Consider the following 20,768-nt stretch of genomic DNA (forward strand, 5'->3'; position numbering starts at 1 on the left):
TGTTGCTTTTTTTCTGTCCAGCTTGTCTTTTGTTTTGCTGGAAGCTCTGAGACGCAAAGGGTGTACCGCCGTGCCGTTAGTTCGGCACGGTGGGTTTTTTTTGCCCCCTTTGCGTGGTTTTGCTTTAGGGTTTTTTGTAGACTGCAAAGTTCGCTTTACTGTCCTCGCTCTGTCCTAGAATATCGGGCCCCACTTTGCTGAATCTATTTCATCCCTACGTTTTGTCTTTTCATCTTACTCACAGTCATTATATGTGGGGGGCTGCCTTTTCCTTTGGGGAATTTCTCTGGGGCAAGTCAGGCCTATTTTTCTATCTTCAGGCTAGCTAGTTTCTTAGGCTGTGCCGAGTTGCCTAGGTAGTTGTTAGGCGCAATCCACAGCCGCTTTTAGTTGTGTTTAGGATAGGATCAGGTGTGCAGTCTACAGAGTTTCCACGTCTCAGAGCTCGTTCTTGTATTTTTGGGTATTTGTCAGATCACTGTGTGCGCTCTGATCGCTATGCACACTGTGTTTCTGGATTGCCTTCATAACACCTGTCATTAGCAAACATAACAGGGACGGGCAATGAGGCAGAGGAGAGGGGGACGGGCAATGAGGCAGCAGAGGAGAGGGGGACGGGCAATGAGGCGGGGAGGCAGAGGAGAGGGACAGGCAATGAGGCGGGGGGGGGGCAGAGGAGAGGGGGCAGAGGAGAGGGGGACGGGCAATGAGGCGGGGGGGGGCAGAGGAGAGGGGGGCGGAGGAGAGGGGGACGGGCAATGAGGCGGGGCAGAGGAGAGGGGGACGGGCAATGAGGCGGGGGGGCGGAGGAGAGGGGGACGGGCAATGAGGCGGGGGCAGAGGAGAGGGGGACGGGCAATGAGGTGGGGTAGAGGAGAGGGGGACGGGCAATGAGGCAGGGGGGGCGGGCAATGAGGCGGGGGGGGCAGAGGAGAGGGGGACGGGCAATGAGGCAGGGGGCAGAGGAGAGGGGGACAGGCAATGAGGCGGCAGGGGAGAGGCGGAGGGCGAGGTGGCAGAGGAGAGGCGGAGGGCGAGGTGGCAGAGAGGGGGACGGGCAATGAGGCGGCAGAGGAGAGGCGGAGGGCGAGGTGGCAGAGGAGAGGCGGAGGGCGAGCACAGGTTAGGGGCAGACGCAGGGAGGATTTGTGCCTCACCTCCCCCGTCAGCAGCTTTAGTAAGGTGGATTTTCCAGCTCCATTCGGCCCCACAAGGGCCACTCGGGTGTCCAGGTCTATTCCAAACTCCAGGTTCTTGTAGATGAGCGGCTGAATGGTGGAGAGACGGGGGTTACACATGGCGCCTCTTGGTGCCGCTCAGGTGTCAGGTCTGGTGCTTACCCCATCCACTGTGTATCGGAAGCTGACGTTCTGCACCATGATCACTGGGGGCGGGATCTTTCCACAGGACGGGAAATAGAACGACAGCGTCTGAAATACAGAGAACCAGTGGAGACGCGTGCGGTGAGCGCGCTGTGGAGACGCGTGCGGTGAGCGCGCTGTGGAGACGCGTGCGGTGAGTGCGCTGTGGAGACGCCTGCGGTGAGTGCGCTGTGGAGACGCCTGCGGTGAGTGCGCCGTGGAGACACGTGCGGTGAGTGCGCCGTGGAGACACGTGCGGTGAGTGCGCTGTGGAGACACGTGCGGTGAGTGCGTTGTGGAGACGCATGCGGTGAGTGCGCTGTGGAGACACGTGCGAGGTCCGCGCCGTGGAGAGCCCACCATGGACGCTGACTGAGCACGAGGCAGAAACAAGAAGTGGCACCCCCCCTCCCCCATCATCATCTCCCCCCCCCACCCCCATCATCATCTCCCCCCCCACCCCCATCATCATCTCCCCCCCCCCACACACACACCTTGTCAGTGACCACTCGCTCCGTCAGTCCTGACGACATCATCTTCTGCAGCGTCTTCTCTTTGCTCTGTGCCTGACGAGCCAACTTAGCGCTGCCGTGTCCGAAGCGAGCGATATAATTCTGCACGGGGGAAAGACGAAGCATCCAGTGTCACAGGTCTGATCTCACATGGCCTCCTCTGCACACAGCCGCCCACATACAGGTCCTCCTACCTCCGAGCACAGGACCACCCACCGCCCCCCCCCCCCCCCCCCGAGCACAGGCCCCCTCATCCTCAGAGCACAGGACCACCCACCGCCCCCCGAGCACAGGCCCCCTCATCCTCCGAGCACAGGTCCACCCACCGCGCCCCCTCCCTAGCACAGGTCCACTCACCTCCCCCCTGAGCACAGGCCCCCTCATCCTCAGAGCACAGGACCACCCACCGCCCCCCCCCCCCCCCGAGCACAGCCCCCTCATCCTCCGAGCACAGGTCCACCCACCGCTCCCCCCCCCCCCCCCCCGAGCACGGGTACACCCGCTGTGCCCCCCCCCCCCCACCCAAGCACAGGAACACCCACCGCCCCACGCAAGGCTCCACTTGAGCGCTCACTTTCATGTGCGCGATCTGATCCTGCTCCCAGTTGAACCTCTTCATCTGATTCTCCTCCAGCTCCAGCCGCGTCTTCACATACTGATCGTAATTCCCCTGCACAGAAAGACACGAGAGCGGTGGTACCAGGCGCCAGACCGCAGAGCGTAGAGGGTCAGAGCCAGAGCGCCAGACCGCAGAGCATAGAGGGTCAGAACCAGAGTGCCAGACCGCAGAGCGTAGAGGGTCAGAGCCAGAGCGCCAGACCGCAGAGCGTAGAGGGTCAGAGCCAGAGCGCCAGACCGCAGAGCGTAGAGGGTCAGCCAGAGTGCCAGACCGCAGAGCGTAGAGGGTCAGAGCGTAGAGGGTCAGAGCCAGAGTGCCAGACCGCAGAGCGTAGAGGGTCAGAGCCAGAGTGCCAGACCGCAGAGCGTAGAGGGTCAGAGCCAGAGCGCCAGACCGCAGAGCGTAGAGGGTCAGAGCCAGTGCGCCAGACCGCAGAGCGCCAGACCGCAGAGGGTCAGAGCCAGAGCGCCAGACCGCAGAGCGTAGAGGGTCAGAGCCAGTGCACCAGACCGCAGAGCGCCAGACCGCAGAGGGTCAGAGCCAGACCGCAGAGCGTAGAGGGTCAGAGCCAGAGCGCCAGACCGCAGTGCGTAGAGGGTCAGAGCCAGAGCGGCAGACAGCAGAGCACCAGACCGCAGAGCAGAAAGCGCAGAGCCAGACCGCAGAGCGTAGAGGGTCAGAGCCAGAGCGGCAGACAGCAGAGCACCAGACCGCAGAGCAGAAAGCGCAGAGCCAGACCGCAGAGCGTAGAGGGTCAAAGCACCAGATCGCAGAGCAGAAAGCGCAGAGCCAGAGCGCCAGACCGCAGAGCATAGAGGGTCAGAGCACCAGATCGCAGAGCAGAAAGCGCAGAGCCAGAGCACAAAGCGCCGAGCAGAGTGACAGACCACATAGCGCAGAGGGTCAGAGCACAAGACTGCAGAGCACAAAGTGCAGACCACAGAGCTTACTCACCGTGTAGTATTTCAGCTTACGGTTGTGCAGATGGATGATGTTTGTACAGACCCCGTTCAAGAAATCCTGCGAGTGCGACACAAGGACAAGGATTCTACGGAAACTGGAAGAGAACAGACCGATAAGAAGCTGTTGAAAGGCGGTCACGGCCGCCCAATCCCACCAGAGGCCACAGCCGCCCAATCCCACCAGAGGCCGCCCAATCCCACCAGAGGCCGCCCAATCCCACCAGAGGCCACCCAATCCCACCAGAGGCCGCCCAATCCCACCAGAGGCCGCCCAATCCCACCAGAGGCCACCCAATCCCACCAGAGGCCACCCAATCCCACCAGAGGCCACCCAATCCCACCAGAGGCCGCCCAATCCCACCAGAGGCCACGGCCGCCCAATCCCACCAGAGGCCGCCCAATCCCACCGGAGGCCGCAGCCGCCCAATAACGCCAAAGGCCGCGGCCACGCAATAACACCGTAGGCTGCCTAATCCCACCAGAGGCCGCCCAATCCCACCAGAGGCCGCCCAATCCCACCAGAGGCCGCCCAATCCCACCAGAGGCCGCAGCCGCCCAATAATGCCAAAGACCGCGGCCACGCAATAACACCGTAGGCCGCCCAATCCCACCAGAGGCCGCCCAATCCCACCAGAGGCCGCCCAATCCCACCAGAGGCCGCCCAATCCCACCAGAGGCCACGGCCGCCCAATCCCACCAGAGGCCGCCCAATCCCACCAGAGGCCACGGCCGCCCAATCCCACCAGAGGCCGCCCAATCCCACCAGAGGCCACCCAATCCCACCAGAGGCCACCCAATCCCACCAGAGGCCGCCCAATCCCACCAGAGGCCGCAGCCGCCCAATAACGCCAAAGGCCGCGGCCACGCAATAACACCGTAGGCTGCCTAATCCCACCAGAGGCCGCCCAATCCCACCAGAGGCCGCCCAATCCCACCAGAGGCCGCCCAATCCCACCAGAGGCCGCCCAATCCCACCAGAGGCCGCCCAATCCCACCAGAGGCCGCAGCCGCCCAATAACGCCAAAGACCGCGGCCACGCAATAACACCGTAGGCCGCCCAATCCCACCAGAGGCCGCCCAATCCCACCAGAGGCCGCCCAATCCCACCAGAGGCCGCCCAATCCCACCAGAGGCCGCCCAATCCCACCAGAGGCCACGGCCGCCCAATCCCACCAGAGGCCGCCCAATCCCACCAGAGGCCACCCAATCCCATCAGAGGCCACCCAATCCCACCAGAGGCCGCCCAATCCCACCAGAGGCCGCCCAATCCCACCAGAGGCCGCAGCCGCCCAATAACGCCAAAGGCCGCGGCCACGCAATAACACCGTAGGCTGCCTAATCCCACCAGAGGCCGCCCAATCCCACCAGAGGCCGCCCAATCCCACCAGAGGCCGCAGCCGCCCAATAATGCCAAAGACCGCGGCCACGCAATAACACCGTAGGCCGCCCAATCCCACCAGAGGCCGCCCAATCCCACCAGAGGCCGCCCAATAACACCTGAGGCCGCGGCCGCCCAATAACGCCGAAGGCCGCGGCCACGCAATAACACCGTAGGCCGCCTAATCCCACCAGAGGCCGCAGCCGCCAATCCCACCTGGCACCTCCCATCATGACTGTCCATCACCGCACCCAAGAATCCATCTGGTCTGTAACCAGTGTTGGACGTGGCCCCCTCTGTCAGCCCCCACGGGAGGCAGCTACTCACGACTTTAGCTCCTCCTCCAGCCACACACACGCCTCCAGGTCCAGGTGATTGGTTGGCTCATCCAGGAGTAACATAAAGGGGCGGATGAAAAGGGCTCTGCGGAGGGGAGAGCAGCGTCAGCATAGGTCAAGTGTGACGGCCCAGGCAGCCTCCTCCTCCCCCCGCTGTGGCCTTACCTGGCAAGGGCCACGCGCATCCTCCAACCTCCACTGAAATCTTTCAGCTTCTTGCGCTGCATGGCCGGGGTGAAACCGAGTCCGTGTAGGATCCGAGACGCCCGCACTTCAGCTTTGGCGGCATCCAGCTCCTCCAGACGCTCATACAGCTCCAGGAGCTTCTCACACTCAGCTGCCAAGAGAAAAGAAAGGTCAGGAAGAGGCGAGAGCAAGCAAGGCGTGAGCTAAGGGCGGCAAGCACCAGGGATGTGGAGCTGGTATAACATGCACTGACTCCGGCAATATATAATACATTGGGTACAATATTTAAATGCATAGAATCCTAGAATGTTAGAGTTGGAAGTGACCTCCAGGGTCCTCGTGTCCAACCCTTTGCACAATGCAGGATTCACTAAACCATCTCACACAGATGTGTCCAGCCTCCATTGAAGGAGAACTCACCACCTCTCGTGGCCGCCAGTTCCACTCATTGATCACCTGTCAAAAAGTTTTTTCTATTATCTAATCTGTATCTTCTCCCTTTCAGTTTTGTTCCATTGTTTCTCGTGTGCAAATGATAATGAAGATCCTTCTACACTGTGACAGCCCTTCAGATATTTGTAGAGCGCTATTAAGTCTCCTCTTAGCTTTGTTTTTTTACAAGCTAAACATTCCCAGATCCTTTAGCCGTTCCTCGTAGGACATAGTTGGCAGTCTGCTCACCATCCTGGTCGTCCTTCTCTGAACTTGCTCCAGTTTTTCAATATATATTTTTTACAATGTGGAGCCCAGAACTGGACACAGTATCCAGATGAGGCCTGACCAAGGAGAATGTTTTCCTAATAATTTGGGGAAGCTGTGAAATCTCCTATAAAGGTCTGTTCTTTTCCTGATCTCAGGATCTCTGCTTTTGGTCGAGATGAATCTGTGCTGCACTTTATGTCCATGCTCAGTAGTGAATCTCCTCTACAGATCAGAACAATAAGCCACTGATAAGGAATGCCTGCAGCCCTGCACTCCTCTCAAGAACTGCTAGTGTGAACAGGATTTAGGGTACGGTATGAGCACACGTTCAGGTTTTTTTGCGTTTTTTCGCGATAAAAACGCATTACAAACTGCAGACATATGCATCCTATCATTTAGAATGCATTCTGCAATTTTGTGAACATGATGCGGTTTTTTCCGCAAAAAAAAGGCATTGCGGTAAAAAAAAAGCAGCATGTTCATTAATTTTGCGGATTTTCTGTGTTTTTCCCGCTATTCTATGCATTTGGGAAAAAACGCACAAAAAAAAAAACGCGAAAAAAACGCATGCTGATTTCTGGCAGCAATGTCCGGTTTTTGTCGGTTTTTTTCTGCTAGAAAATCCTGACGTGTGCACATACCCTTAGGCAAGTACTTCATAAACCTATCCAAACTTTCAATAAACTGCATAAAGCTATAGTCCAGTGTATGTCATCACCTGTACTATTGATTTTTTGCAAAGTTTGTTTTATTTCTATCCAAAATTACACGATTCCCAATTCTTGCAGGAATTACAATACAACTTATTTTTTACAGGACAAAATTATTTTGAGAGTGAATTCATATTACAGAAGAAGCATCCTAAGAAGTCAGCGGTATCTGAGCATTTCACATTGACGCAAGATACAAAATATTGTGCCAGTGTATGAGAGTGGAAAACAAAGGCCACGCACCCCGTATCAGCGCACACTAGGGTCGCGCGCCCCGTATAAGCGCACACTAGGGTCGCCCGCCCCGTACCAGCGCACACTAGGGTCGCCCGCCCCGTATCAGCGCACACTAGGGTCGCCCGCCCTGTACCAGCGCACACTAGGGTCGCCCGCCTCGTATCAGCGCACACTAGGGTCGCGCGCCCCGTATAAGCGCACACTAGGGTCGCCCGCCCCGTACCAGCGCACACTAGGGTTGCCCGCCCCGTACCAGCGCACACTAGGGTTGTCCGCCCCGTACCAGCGCACACTAGGGTCGCCCGCCCCGTATCAGCGCACACTAGGGTCGCCCGCCCCATATCAGCGCACACTAGGGTCGCCCGCCCCATATCAGCGCACACTAGGGTCGCGATAACAATGCTCCTATGAGAGCTTCCAGTCTAAAAAAACTGACAACGCTTACATCCAGAAGTGTTCAAAGCCGTGAGTGAGAAAGATCACAGTGACACTGTGAGGAGGGAGCAGCCGCCATCTTGCATACGGGCATACTAACAGAGATTGCCGTGACTCCATTATGTCTCCTGGTCACAGGTCTGCAGAGATTAGCACTCCTGGCCCCCACCTTTTCTCATGAATAAAGTTCCTTTTAGCATGGTAATGGAATTAAGTTCAGTGTAGCAGGCAGAAGGTACTTCAAAGCTCAATGAGGAAGCCACACCAGCAGGGGACAAGGAGGTGCCTGGGGGCTCAATTAAAGCACGCATGTCGAGTGGCCACAGGATACACGTCTATTGTGGCTTTCCAGTCGAACCGTCTCCAACATGGAATCATGAATTATGGACGCATCGTTCGAGGTACAGGCTCATAAAAAATATCTCCCTCGCCCTAAAGAAATTGTGCATCTAACAGTGCAACTCCCGGGCCCGTGGGAGTTCTGGAACCTGAGATATGGAGCTCAGCCTCCCACCGACCGAATGGGTCCGGGTTTGGTCCCTGTGCGACCGGAAGAACAAACCTTGTGCGCTGGTACCGCCCGTGTGCTGATCCGATCATCCTGAGAGAAGTTATCCCATTTTAGATATTGGATACAGATCTTGCAGGGAAGCTGAGGGGTGGAGATTCTTAGCCCGCCCAGGTACAGGGGGGAGGGACACAGCAGGGTTAAGAGCTGGGACCCTTGGAGAGTGGGGCAGATCAGAGGAAGATGACTAAGGAACTAAGGGAGCCCGCCAGCCAGCCAGAGGGGAGAAAGCACACGCTTTCTGGGGGCTGCCCGGCAACTAAGTCTTGGACCTGCAGAACGCTGAGTGCCCCCCCCCCCCACAAGCGTCCTTCAACCTGGTAAATTGACCTCCAGCTTTATACCTCTAAGCCTTGTATTATGATTGCTATATTTTACTCTGACTAACTCTTAATATATTTTTACTGTATATTTTTTGTAATTACCTAGTGCACCTTTAAGGCAATTAAGTCATAAATTAATTTTGGGCTGATCCTTTTACTCTTGATTGCGAATCTTAGACTACCCAGCGTGGGTAACAGGGCAGTCTCACCGGCGGTCATTTGCTCTAGGTGCAGTTCCCTTTTTGACCTGAGAGACAAAGGGGGCGCCGGAGAGCTGTGCCTGTGTAGTTACGTCATGGATTGGTGACGTGGGAGGAACTGTGTTTCCTTCACAGACACCAACAAACCAGGGCCCCCCGCCTCACCAACAAACCAGGGCCCCGAGCCCTGCCCTGAAGAGGCAATTTGCATATTAAATTTCTGACAACAAATTGTTTTGAAGACACAGACAGTAAAAGATATTATCTCTGAGTATCTGTAAGACCTGCCTGACATGTACATGGTGTGACTCAAGGTCAGGTGAATAAATAGGTCATTGTAAGGAAAACACAGGCGAGAGAGGGCCAGGGAGATACATAAATCCCCCCCGTCATCACCAATCCGTGATGGAGCTTACAGTCACAACTCTCTGGCACCCCCTTACCCTCAGGTCAGTCAGGGAACTACAGCTAGGATAAGTAGTCACCGGAGAGGAAGCCCTGTCAGGACTGGTTATTGGGGCAATCTGCAGTGAGGGTAGTAAATATATATTTTGATTCATCTACGGGTCACTTCCGTCTGTTTGTCTGTCACGGAAATCCCGGCAGTCTGGCCGCGAATTTGCCCTTCCCTACTCCCCTCCAGTCAGTGCCCCCATTGCGGTTTAGCAGTCCGTTAACACTGCTACTAACCCTGTGTGATCAACTTTTTACTATTAATGCGGCCTATATAACATCAATAGTAAAAAGATCTGTTAAAAATAATTTAAAAAGACAAAAAAAAAAAAAAAAAAAACACATTACATTCTCACCTTCTGGCACCTTTCCCGCTCCTCGCGACGCTCCGGTCCCAAGAATGCATTGCGGCAGTGACCGGAGATGACATAGCGGTCTACGAGACCGCTACATCATCACGTGTTATTGCCGCAATGCATTCTTGGGACCGGAGCGTCGCGAGGAGCATCGCTAAACGCCTGGCCTGGATCCGGGGGCTGCCGGAAGGGGAGTATATAACTATTTTTTAGTTTAATTCTTTTTTTCACAGGTATTTGGTGCCCACATTGGTATATACTGCGTGGGCCGTGCTATGTACTGCGTGGGCCGTGCTATATACTGCGTGGGCCGTGCTATATACTGCGTGGGCCGTGCTATATACTGCGTGGGCCGTGCTATATACTGCGTGGGCCGTGCTATATACAGATAGATTATATATATATATATATATATATATATATATATATATATATATATATATATATATAGACAACATTTTTCTAATTTTGGTTATAGACATTACCACAATGAATTTTAAACAAAACAATTCAGATGCAGTTGAAGTTCAGACTTTCAGCTTTCATTTGAGGGTATCCACATTAAAATTGGATGAAGGGTTTAGGAGTTTCAGCTCCTTAACATGTGCCACCCTGTTTTTAAAGGGACCAAAAGTAATTGGACAATTGACTCCAAGGCTATTTCATGGACAGGTGTGGGCAATCCCTTCGTTATGTCATTCTCAATTAAACAGATAAAAGGCCTGGAGTTGATTTGAGGTGGAGAACTCATCAATGCAAAAAGACCTGGGCGCCCACGGAAGACAACAGTGGTGGATGATCGCAGAATAATCTCCATGGTGAAGAGAAACCCCTTCACAACAGCCGACCAAGTGACCAACACTCTCCAGGAGGTCGGCGCATCAATATCCAAATCTACCATAAAGAGAAGACTGCATGAAAGTAACTACAGAGGGTTCACTGCACGGTGCAGCCACTCATAAGCATCAAGAATGAAAAAGGCTAAAAAACATCTAAAAAAGCCGCACAGTTCTGGAAGAACATTCTATGGAGAGATGGAACCAAGATCAACCTCTACCAGAATGATGGAAAGAGAAAAGTATGGTGAAGGTGCGGTACAGCTCATGATCCAAAGCATATCACATCATCTGTAACACCCGGCGGAGGCAGTGTGATGGCGCGGGCATGCATAAACCCGGCGGAGGCAGTGTGATGGCGCGGGCATGCATAAACCCGGCGGAGGCAGTGTGATGGCTTGGGCATGCATAAACCCGGCGGAGGCAGTGTGATGGCACGGGCATGCATAAACCCGGCGGAGGCAGTGTGATGGCGCGGGCATGCATAAACCCGGCGGAGGCAGTGTGATGGCTTGGGCATGCATAAACCCGGCGGAGGCAGTGTGATGGCGCGGGCATGCATAAACCCGGCGGAGGCAGTGTGATGGCGCGGGCATGCATAAACCCGGCGGAGGCAGTGTGATGGCGCGGGCATGCATAAACCCGGCGGAGACAGTGTGATGGCGCGGGCATGCATAAACCCGGCGGAGGCAGTGTGATGGCGTGGGCATGCATTAACCCGGCGGAGGCAGTGTGATGGCGCGGGCATGCATAAACCCGGCGGAGGCAGTGTGATGGTGCGGGCATGCATAAACCCGGCGGAGGCAGTGTGATGGCGCGGGCATGCATAAACCCGGCGGAGGCAGTGTGATGGCGCGGGCATGCATAAACCCGGCGGAGACAGTGTGATGGCGCGGGCATGCATAAACCCGGCGGAGGCAGTGTGATGGCTTGGGCATGCATAAACCCGGCGGAGGCAGTGTGATGGCGCGGGCATGCATGGCTGCCAGTGGCACTGGGTCACTAGTGTTTATTGATGATGGGACACAGGACAGAAGCAGCCGAATGAATTCTGAGGTCTTCAGAGCCGCCATACTGTGTGCTCAGATCCAGCCAAATGCAGCCAAACTGATTGGTCGTCGTTTCATACTACAGATGGACAATGACCCAAAACATAAAGCCAAAGCAACCCAGGAGTCTATTAAAGCAAAGAAGTGGAATATTCTAGAATGGCCAAGTCAGTCACCTGATCTCAACCCAATTGAGCAGCATTTCACTTATTAAAGACTAAACTTCAGACAGAAAGGCCACAAACAAACAGCAACTGAAAACCACCGCAGTGAAGGCCGAGCATCAAAAAGGAGGAAACACAGCGTCTGGTGATGTCCATGAGGTCAAGACTTCAGGCAGTCATTGTCAACAAAGGGTTTTCAACCAAGTACTAGAAATGAACATTTTATTTAAAATTATTGAATCTGTCCAATTACTTTAATTGGACTGAAAATTAATTGAAATTTAACAGGTTAAAGCTGCCGTCACACTATCAGTATTTGGTCAGTATTTTACATCAGTATTTGTAGCCAAAACCAGGAGTGGAACAAATAGAGGAAAACTATAATAGAACCATCTGCACCACTTCTGTATTTATCACCCACTCCTGGTTTTGGCTACAAATACTGATGTAAAATACTGACCAAATACTGACAGTGTGACGGCAGCCTGACAGAATTTTTTTTTAACTGGACAGAAAATTGGGCCCAAACTTAATTGATATTTTAATTGCCGAACGGCGCACTAGAAACTACAAATCTATACAGAGTAATAGATAATAGCGGGGTGCAGACAACAGCGGGGTGCAGACAACAGCGGGGTGCAGACAACAGCGGGGTGCAGGTAATAGCGGGGTGCAGGTAACAGCGGGGTGCAGGTAACAGCGGGGTGCAGGTAATAGCGGGGTGCAGGTAATAGCGGGGTGCAGGTAACAGCGGGGTGCAGGTAATAGCGGGGTGCAGGTAATAGCGGGGTGCAGGTAATAGCGGGGTGCAGGTAATAGCGGGGTGCAGGTTGCTGTTGGATGGATGGAGATCTCGTATCCACAGGAACCTTCTTCGCTCCTGCTCCGTCTCCACACGTGACGTGGCTTCCATGGCAGAACAAAGACAAAGGCTAAGTTCACACTGGGCATTTTTGCGGCTTTTTTTTTCCTGCAGCAAAACCGGATCTTCTTCCTTTCCCTTCATTACTTTCCTGACCCATTATCCCCTATAGTGTAAAAATCCCCTAATAAAAATAATTAAAAAAAAAAAAAAAAACGCAAGTTTAGGTGCGTTTGTCTTTTTCATGTGTTTTTTTTACTCTTTGTGCATGCCAAGAAAATTGACTGCCCCAGAGGGGAAAAAAACAAATTTCCTGTAGATAGAATACATAGATACATTACCTGCGGTAACCTCTTTCATGGTATTTTCCCACGGTGCAGAGGTTACTCTAGATCAGGCTGTGAGGGAGCGCAGGCTCGGTGACATCACTGCGTCTCATTCATTCCCCAGGAGGTTACAGCCAGGAGCGGTGGCATTATTATAGCGCCATTTATTCCATGGCGCTTTACATGTGAGAAGGGGTGTACATAATAACAGGTACAATAATCTTGAACAATACAAGTCACAACTGGTACAGGAGGAGAGAGGACCCTGCCCCCGAGGGCTCACAATCTACAGGAGGAGAGGACCCTGCCCCCCGAGGGCTCACAATCTACAGGAGGAGAGAGGACCCTGCCCCCGAGGGCTCACAGTCTACAGGAGGAGAGAGGACCCTGCCCCCGAGGGCTCACAGTCTACAGGAGGAGAGAGGACCCTGCCCCCGAGGGCTCACAATCTACAGGAGGAGAGAGGACCCTGCCCCCGAGGGCTCACAGTCTACAGGAGGAGAGAGGACCCTGCCCCCGAGGGCTCACAGTCTACAGGAGGAGAGAGGACCCTGCCCCCCGAGGGCTCACAGTCTACAGGAGGAGAGAGGACCCTGCCTCCGAGGGCTCACAGTCTACAGGAGGAGAGAGGACCCTGCCCCCCGAGGGCTCACAGTCTACAGGAGGAGAGAGGACCCTGCCCCCCGAGGGCTCACAGTCTACAGGAGGAGAGAGGACCCTGCCCACGAGGGCTCACAGTCTACAGGAGGAGAGAGGACCCTGCCCCCGAGGGCTCACAGTCTACAGGAGGAGAGAGGACCCTGCCCCCGAGGGCTCACAGTCTACAGGAGGAGAGAGGACCCTGCCCCCCGAGGGCTCACAGTCTACAGGAGGAGAGAGGACCCTGCCCCCGAGGGCTCACAGTCTACAGGAGGAGAGAGGACCCTGCCCCCCGAGGGCTCACAGTCTACAGGAGGAGAGAGGACCCTGCCCCCCGAGGGCTCACAGTCTACAGGAGGAGAGAGGACCCTGCCCACGAGGGCTCACAGTCTACAGGAGGAGAGAGGACCCTGCCCCCGAGGGCTCACCGTCTACAGGAGGAGAGAGGACCCTGCCCCCGAGGGCTCACCGTCTACAGGAGGAGAGAGGACCCTGCCCGCGAGGGCTCACAGTCTACAGGAGGAGAGAGGACCCTGCCCACGAGGGCTCACAGTCTACAGGAGGAGAGAGGACCCTGCCCGCGAGGGCTCACAGTCTACAGGAGGAGAGGACCCTGCCCGCGAGGGCTCAGTCTACAGGAGGAGAGGACCCTGCCCACGAGGGCTCACAGTCTACAGGAGGAGAGAGGACCCTGCCCGCGAGGGCTCACAGTCTACAGGAGGAGAGGACCCTGCCCCCGAGGGCTCACAATCTACAGGAGGAGAGAGAACCCTGCCCCCGAGGGCTCACAATCTACAGGAGGAGAGAACCCTGCCCCCGAGGGCTCACAGTCTACAGGAGGAGAGGACCCTGCCCACGAGGGCTCACAGTCTACAGGAGGAGAGAGGACCCTGCCCGCGAGGGCTCAGTCTATAGGAGAGGACCCTGCCCACGAGGGCTCACAATCTACATTAGCAGCACTCCCTGTAGTAAACTTTATCTCCCCCAGATAAGGATTACTGAGTGGGACACTCATTATATTGGACTGTGCCAGACCAGGGAGGATTTGTGTTGGTTTATTATTTTTATTACAGGAGTTCGAAGGTGTTGCGTGGATTACCTGAATAATAAAATGGTAAAAGTGTGTGTGTGTTTTATTTCCTTTAAAAGGACTTTATTCTGGCTGTGTATTTACATGTACCAACTATAGGATGGGGGTCTTATAGTCGCCACTCCATTACTAACCTTAGGGCTTAAAGGGAACCTGTAGCCCAAAAAAAAAAAAAAATATCGAAGGTGAGCTGCGGCCACCGGCATTGGGGGCTTATTTACAGCATTCTGCCCCCGATGTATCCTGAAAGATGAGAAAATAGGTATTAAACCTACCGTTAATTATGTTTCCAGGAGTCCATCCTGACAGCACCCTGGAGGACGTCCTCCTCCCCCTTGCTGGGACAGGAAACACACGAGAGTTCAAAAGGTCATGTCCCACCCCCAATCCTCAGTGTTGTAACAAGAACCGCCTCATAGAAATGCAGAAAAAAATTTCTTTAATGGTAAATAGAACATATTACATCATATGCCAGGAATGTATTACATCATATGCCAGGGTCATATTACATCATGCATATAAATATCACCAGGGAGGGAACAACCAGTGCTGTCAGGATGGACTCCTGAAAACATAACTAACGGTAGGTTTAATACCCATTTTCCAGGACATCCCTCCTGACAGCACCCTGCAGAGTACTAAAGCACTTCCTCAGGGTGGAATTACCGCTTGGAGAACCTTTCTCCCAAATGCAGTATGTTGACCAGACAAAACATCAAGCTTAAAAGGTTTACAAAAGGTGTTGGCGCTAGCCCATGTTGCAGCCTTATAAATTTGCTCTAGAGAGGCGCCAGCCCTCTCAGCCCAAGAAGTAGCTATCCCTCGAGTAGAATGTGCATGGAGACCCTTTGGAGGTGGGACCCCCTCTGACTGGTAGGCCTCAGAGATCACGGACGTGATCCAACGAGCGATTGAAGCCTTAGAGGCCTTCTTTCCTTTATTATTTCCTCCAAACAGAATTAACAAATTTGGGTCAATGCACCACGAGTTGGTGGCTGCCAGGTAGTCCAAGACTGCCTGTCTGACATCAAGTGAATGGAGAGCTTTTTCTTTTGCATTAGCCGGGTTATTACAAAAGGACGGTAACACGATTTCCTGATTTCTATTTTTAACCGTTCCCACCTTTGGGATAAATGAGGGATCCAGTCTAAGGATTAAGCTATCCTCTCTAATCTGGAGGTACGGGTCCCTAGCGCACAGGGCTTGAAATTCCCCCACCCTCTTAGCCGTGGTAATCGCTACTAAGAATGCTGCTTTACGTGTGAGGACTAAAATGGGCATATTATCAGCCGAGGCGTAATCATCTTTACAAAGGAATCTGAGGACCAAATTAATATCCCAGGAAGGCGACAATTGTCTAATGGTGGGGCGCAACCTCTGGGTGGCTCTGATAAATCTAACTATCCACGGGAGAGCTGCTAGGGGATAGTCAAAAAAAGAGCTAAGTGCAGAGATCTGCACTTTCAAGGTGCTTGGTTTAAGACCTTTGTCAAACCCGGCCTGCAGAAAATCTAGAATTCTGGGTAAGTCGGGAGTGTCCGCCGTAACCTCAGACCTGCCACCCTCCAGACAGAAATGCTTCCAGATCTTTAGATAAATTGCCGATGTGACTGGCTTCCTACTGGATTTAATAGTGGCTACCACTTGGTCCGACAGCCCTCTTGCCTTCAGGATGTTCCCTTCAGGATCCATGCTGAGAGATGGAGATTCTCTGGGTTCGGGTGGTACACTGGACCCTGGTGGATTACATCTGCCCTGAGAGGAAGCTCTACCAGAAGAGAGAGAACCAGCTCCTTCTTGGCCAATATGGAACAATCAATATAACTCGAGCTCGATCCACCTTGATCTTTCCGAGGACAGCTGGGATCAGTGCCAGAGGTGGGAATGCATATGAAAGAGGTTCCGTCCAGTCCTGGCTCAGACCATCTATCCCTTCCGGGAGATCCCGAGGGTTCAGAGAAAAGAATCGAGACCTTCAAATTTCTCCTGTCTGCAAATAGGTCTATATAGGACCGAATTTTCTGCTCAGCGAAATATTCTTCTCGCAAGCTCCTGAAGCGGATGGTGTCTTGAGCCTCCCTGATGTTTCAGGAAAGAAACCGTTGTTACATTGTCGGATAGTATCCTGACATGGCAATTTGCAAGAGTGTGTCGGTTCCTTCTCAAGGCCTCCCAAACAGCATACAGCTCTTTGAAGTTGGAGGAGCTGTGAATGACATCTGCTGGCCACCTCCCCTGTTGGATCCTGCCTTTTAGAGGAGCTCCCCAGCCACTGGCGTCTGTAGTAACTACTACGTAGGGATCGGTAGACCATAACACTCTGATTCTTAGCTTCTCTGGTTGTGTCCACCAGAGGAAAGACCTTCGTACTGGATACGTCAGCTTTAAAATACTGTCCAGAGAAGACCGACAACGGTCCCATCTAGAAAGGATTAATCTTTGCAGAGGTCTTGAATGGAACTGTGCCCATCTGACACACGGTATGCAAGCCGTCATTAGGCTTAGTACTCTCATGGCCATCCTTATTGATGCTCTGCGTTCTAATAGGAGCCTGATTTGGATCTGTATTGCCTCCAGCTTGGTCTCGGGTAGTAGGGATATCCTGTTTCTTGAGTCCAGACATACTCCCAGGAAGATCTTCCTGTGTTCCGGAGTCAGGTCAGATTTCTGCCAGTTTATGACCCATCCTAATTGTTCCATCACAGATACGGTTCGGTTCCTGTGGTCTGACAGAATCTCTGGCGTTCTTGCTACCAGGAGAAAGTCATCGAGATATGGGACTATTATGATCCCTGGTTTCTCAGGAAAGCGACAATCTCTGACACCAGCTTTGTAAATATATATATATATATATATATATACGAGGTGCAAGTCCGAACGGAAGGCATTGAAACTGGTAGTGACAGGTCCCGGACGGCAGAACTACTGCAAACCTCAGAAGCCTCTGAGATGAGGGGTGGACAGGGACCGGATAATAGGCACTCTTCAGGTCGAGAGTGCACATCACTGCATCCCGATCTATGAGGAGGATTGCTGATCGTATGGACTCCATACGGAACCTCTTGTACCTGACCCAGGCATTCAGAGGTTTCAGATTTATTATTGTGCGAGAGTCGCCGGATGGTTTTGTTATGGAAAAATATGGAAGAGTAGTGTCCCTGGCCTACTTCTAGTGGCGGAACTGGAATTATGACTTCTGAGGAAAGCATATCCTGTAAGTCTATCATCATGGGAGAGTCTCGCATAACCACCGTAGGTACGATGTATCTGTCGGGCGGAGGGGAGTAAAGCTCGATACTGTAGCCTTCTGAGACAGTCCGAAGGACCCACTGATTTTGAGTGATTCGGGCCCAATTCTCCGCAAAGTGGTGAAGCCTTCCCCCGATAAAAGTGGCGTCATTGTGTCTTAGATTTAGAGGAGGGGCTGAAGAAGAAACTTCTGTTCTTATTGCCCTGGCTACGGGAACCCCTATTAAATCCTCTATTGGATCTACCCCCTCTGAAATCGGACTGTCTCCTGAAGGGAAACCCTCTCCGAAAGGACCAAGACCTCTTAGGCTTGTCCTCCGGAAACCCCTTTTTATCAGAGGCCGACTCTAGGATAGTATCTAGGAAAGGACCAAACACCCTTGCTCCTGAGACGGGAATTGAACATAGTTTGGTTTTAGAGGCATTATCACCTGACCAGGATCTTAGCCAGACCACCCTTCTAGCCTCGTTGGATAATGAACCACTTCTAGCCGAAAATCTGACCGATTCAGCTGTCATATCGGACAGAAAGGCCATGGCTGATCTCATTATAGGGAGAGAATTTAGAATATCGGACCTCAGGGTTTTATTGGACAGATGCTCTTCCAATTGACCCATCCATAGGTACATAGACTGGGCTACCGAGGTAGCTGCTATGTTAGTCTTAATTAGCGCCGCGGACAATTTCCAGGCCCTCTTTAGCAGTATGTCGGCTTTGCGGTCCACGGGATCGCGCAAATTTGACGAGTCCTCGAATGGTATGGCTGTCTTTTTGGCAACCTTTGCCACCGGAACGTCTATTTTGGGTATCTCTTCCCATAGTTTGACTTCTTCCGGCTCGAATGGTAGACGAGCCTTGAAGTCTTTAGACAAAACCAGCCGACGTTCTGCCTCCTTCCACTCCTCCAGTATCATGGCTTTAATATGCTCACTAACTGGGAAGACTGTCTGCCGACGTGACAAGTCCCCCAAAGTGACATAAGTCCCCCGAACATCAGGTCCTGCCTGGATTGTGGCTTAGATGTCTCTTCTATCTGCATTGTGCTTCGCACAGCCTGCACGAGATCATTCGTCTCCTCCGCCTGGAAGAGGTATTTCCTTTGGTGGTCCTGGCTCCCTGAGGGAGCTCCCCCTCTTCTTCTGAGACAAAAGTCTTCTGAGTCAGACTTGTCCTCAGAACTAAACTCCGGCTCTCTTAGGTGTCGCTCCCGTCTGGCTCTCTTGCGGCTGGGAATGGGGCTGGACTTCTCCACAATACTGGACAACGAAGCTTGGACTTCTCGTATTAGGGACCTCATTTCTGACAAAAGTGCAGACTGTTCGTCCCTTATAGCCTTAGATGTGCAATCTGCACACAAGGTTTTGCCATGAGTGTCCGGAAGCTTCATGTTACATATAGGGCATCTGCTGGATTTTGCAGAGACCTTGCCGGATTTCTTAGCTTGACCAGGGGGGCAGCGGGGGTTCCCTTATCCCCTTCCTCGGCTGGCATGTTTCCTTCCATGACGACTCCCGAGGTAGCAGGTCCCCGCAGCTCACAACGCTAGACAGAGGCGCTTCAGCTGCTACGCGTTCCCACACTGGAGCGCACACACTTCCCCCGCTCTAAGGCTACGTTCACATTTGCGTTGTGCGCCGCTGCGTCGGCGACGCAACGCACAACGCAAACAAAAACGCATCAAAACGCACGCAAAAACGCTGCGTTTTGCGACGCATGCGTCGTTTTTTGCCGAAATTTGGACGCAAGAAAAATGCAACTTGTTGCGTTTTCTTGGCCCGACGCCTGCGGCAAAAAAAAAACGCATGCGTCGCACAACGCAGCACAAAAAGACGCATGCGTCCCCCATGTTAAATATAGGGGCGCATGACGCATGCGTCGCCGCTGCGTCGCCCGATGCAAACATGCATAACGCTAATGTGAACGTAGCCCAACAGCGTCACCGGAAGTGACAGTAATGGATGCCGCAATACCGGAATTGACGCGGTTCACTGGGAATTTTCGGAAGACGCCGTGCAGGGCGCTACAGCGCTCTGGATGTCACGACTCCCTGCCACATGGAACCGCAGCCGAGAGCCTCCCAACGGGAGGAGCGGCTGCCACCAGGAGCTTCGTCCCACTCCTGGTCTTTGGAGGAGAGGGACCCCCTCTGAAGGGTTTCTGCCCTGAGCCTCTTGACAGGGGGAAAGGTATTGGTAAGACGCACGATCCCCCTGAGCTCCGGTAAGCTGCGTAGCTTCTCTCGTGCGTCCCTTGCAGGGACAGGAAAAACAGAGGATTGGGGCTGGGACATGACCTTTTGAACTCTCGTGTTTCCTGTCCCAGCAAGGGAAGGAGGATGTCCTCCAGGGTGCTGTCAGGAGGGAAGTCCTGGAAAAAGAGGTTACATTATACTCACCCAGGGGCGGGCGGTCCGATGGACGTCGCGGTCCAGTCCGGGGCCTCCCATCTTCTTATGATGACGTCTTCTTGTCTTCACGCTGCGGCTCCGGCGTATTTTATCTGTCCTGTTGAGGGCCTCTGACCTTTCCTGGCGCCTGCGCTCTGCAGTACTTTGCTCAGCTGTCGGAGCCGCAGCGTGAAGACCAGAAGAGGACGTCATCGTAAGAAGATGGGAGGCCCCGGACCGTGACGTCCATCGGATCGGACTGCCCGCCCCTGGGTGAGTATAATGTAACCTGTTTCTCTCACCTTTCAGGATACATCGGGGCAGAACGCTGGAGATAAGCCCCTGATGCCGGTGGCCGCAGCTCACCTTCGATTTTGGGGGTGACAGGTTCCCTCTAATATCACTGGCGACATTAACCCCAGAAATATTACCCCATATGCCACCGCTACAGGGCAAGTGGGAAGAGCCGGGCAAAGTGCCAGAATTGGCGCATCTAATAGAGGTGCCTTCTCTGGGCAGCTGCGGGCTGCTATTGTTAGGCTGGGGGGCCAATATCCATGGCCCCTTACCAGCCTGAGGATACCAGCCCCCAGCTGTGAGTTTTGTCTGGCTGGTTATCAAAAATAGGGGGAAACCCACGCCGGTTTTCTTTCTTTTATTTATAGCGTAGGAGCAGATGAAAACTGCCATCCGCTGCTGCTGCTGTCACTGTAATTAGCGGCTGTAGGTGTCAGATGATGGGCGCAGTAGTCCCATCAGCTGACACCAGTGACCGGAGGTGAAGTTTACACTTGCGATCACAGCTGAGTGCTCCGCTGTCTTCTAA

The 20,768-nt window shown here is 53.6% G+C and overlaps 1 protein-coding gene across 2 annotated transcripts in view; it reads right to left on the reverse strand.

Annotated features, from left to right (window-relative positions):
* The window catches only part of ABCF2 (ATP binding cassette subfamily F member 2), a 54,260-nt gene that overhangs the window by 14,437 nt on the left and 19,055 nt on the right, over positions 1-20,768 (reverse strand). For both annotated transcript variants that reach the window (XM_069729031.1, XM_069729032.1), the window contains exons 5-11: positions 5,336-5,507; positions 5,160-5,255; positions 3,447-3,549; positions 2,448-2,543; positions 1,856-1,975; positions 1,341-1,430; positions 1,158-1,268 (exon numbers count right to left, since the gene is read on the reverse strand). In XM_069729031.1, the coding sequence (XP_069585132.1) occupies positions 1,158-1,268; positions 1,341-1,430; positions 1,856-1,975; positions 2,448-2,543; positions 3,447-3,549; positions 5,160-5,255; positions 5,336-5,507 (788 nt within the window). The remainder of the gene's footprint in view (positions 1-1,157; positions 1,269-1,340; positions 1,431-1,855; positions 1,976-2,447; positions 2,544-3,446; positions 3,550-5,159; positions 5,256-5,335; positions 5,508-20,768) is intronic.

Source organism: Ranitomeya imitator, chromosome 6 (genome assembly GCF_032444005.1).
Source record: "Ranitomeya imitator isolate aRanImi1 chromosome 6, aRanImi1.pri, whole genome shotgun sequence".
NCBI classification, from domain to species: Eukaryota; Metazoa; Chordata; class Amphibia; order Anura; family Dendrobatidae; genus Ranitomeya; species Ranitomeya imitator.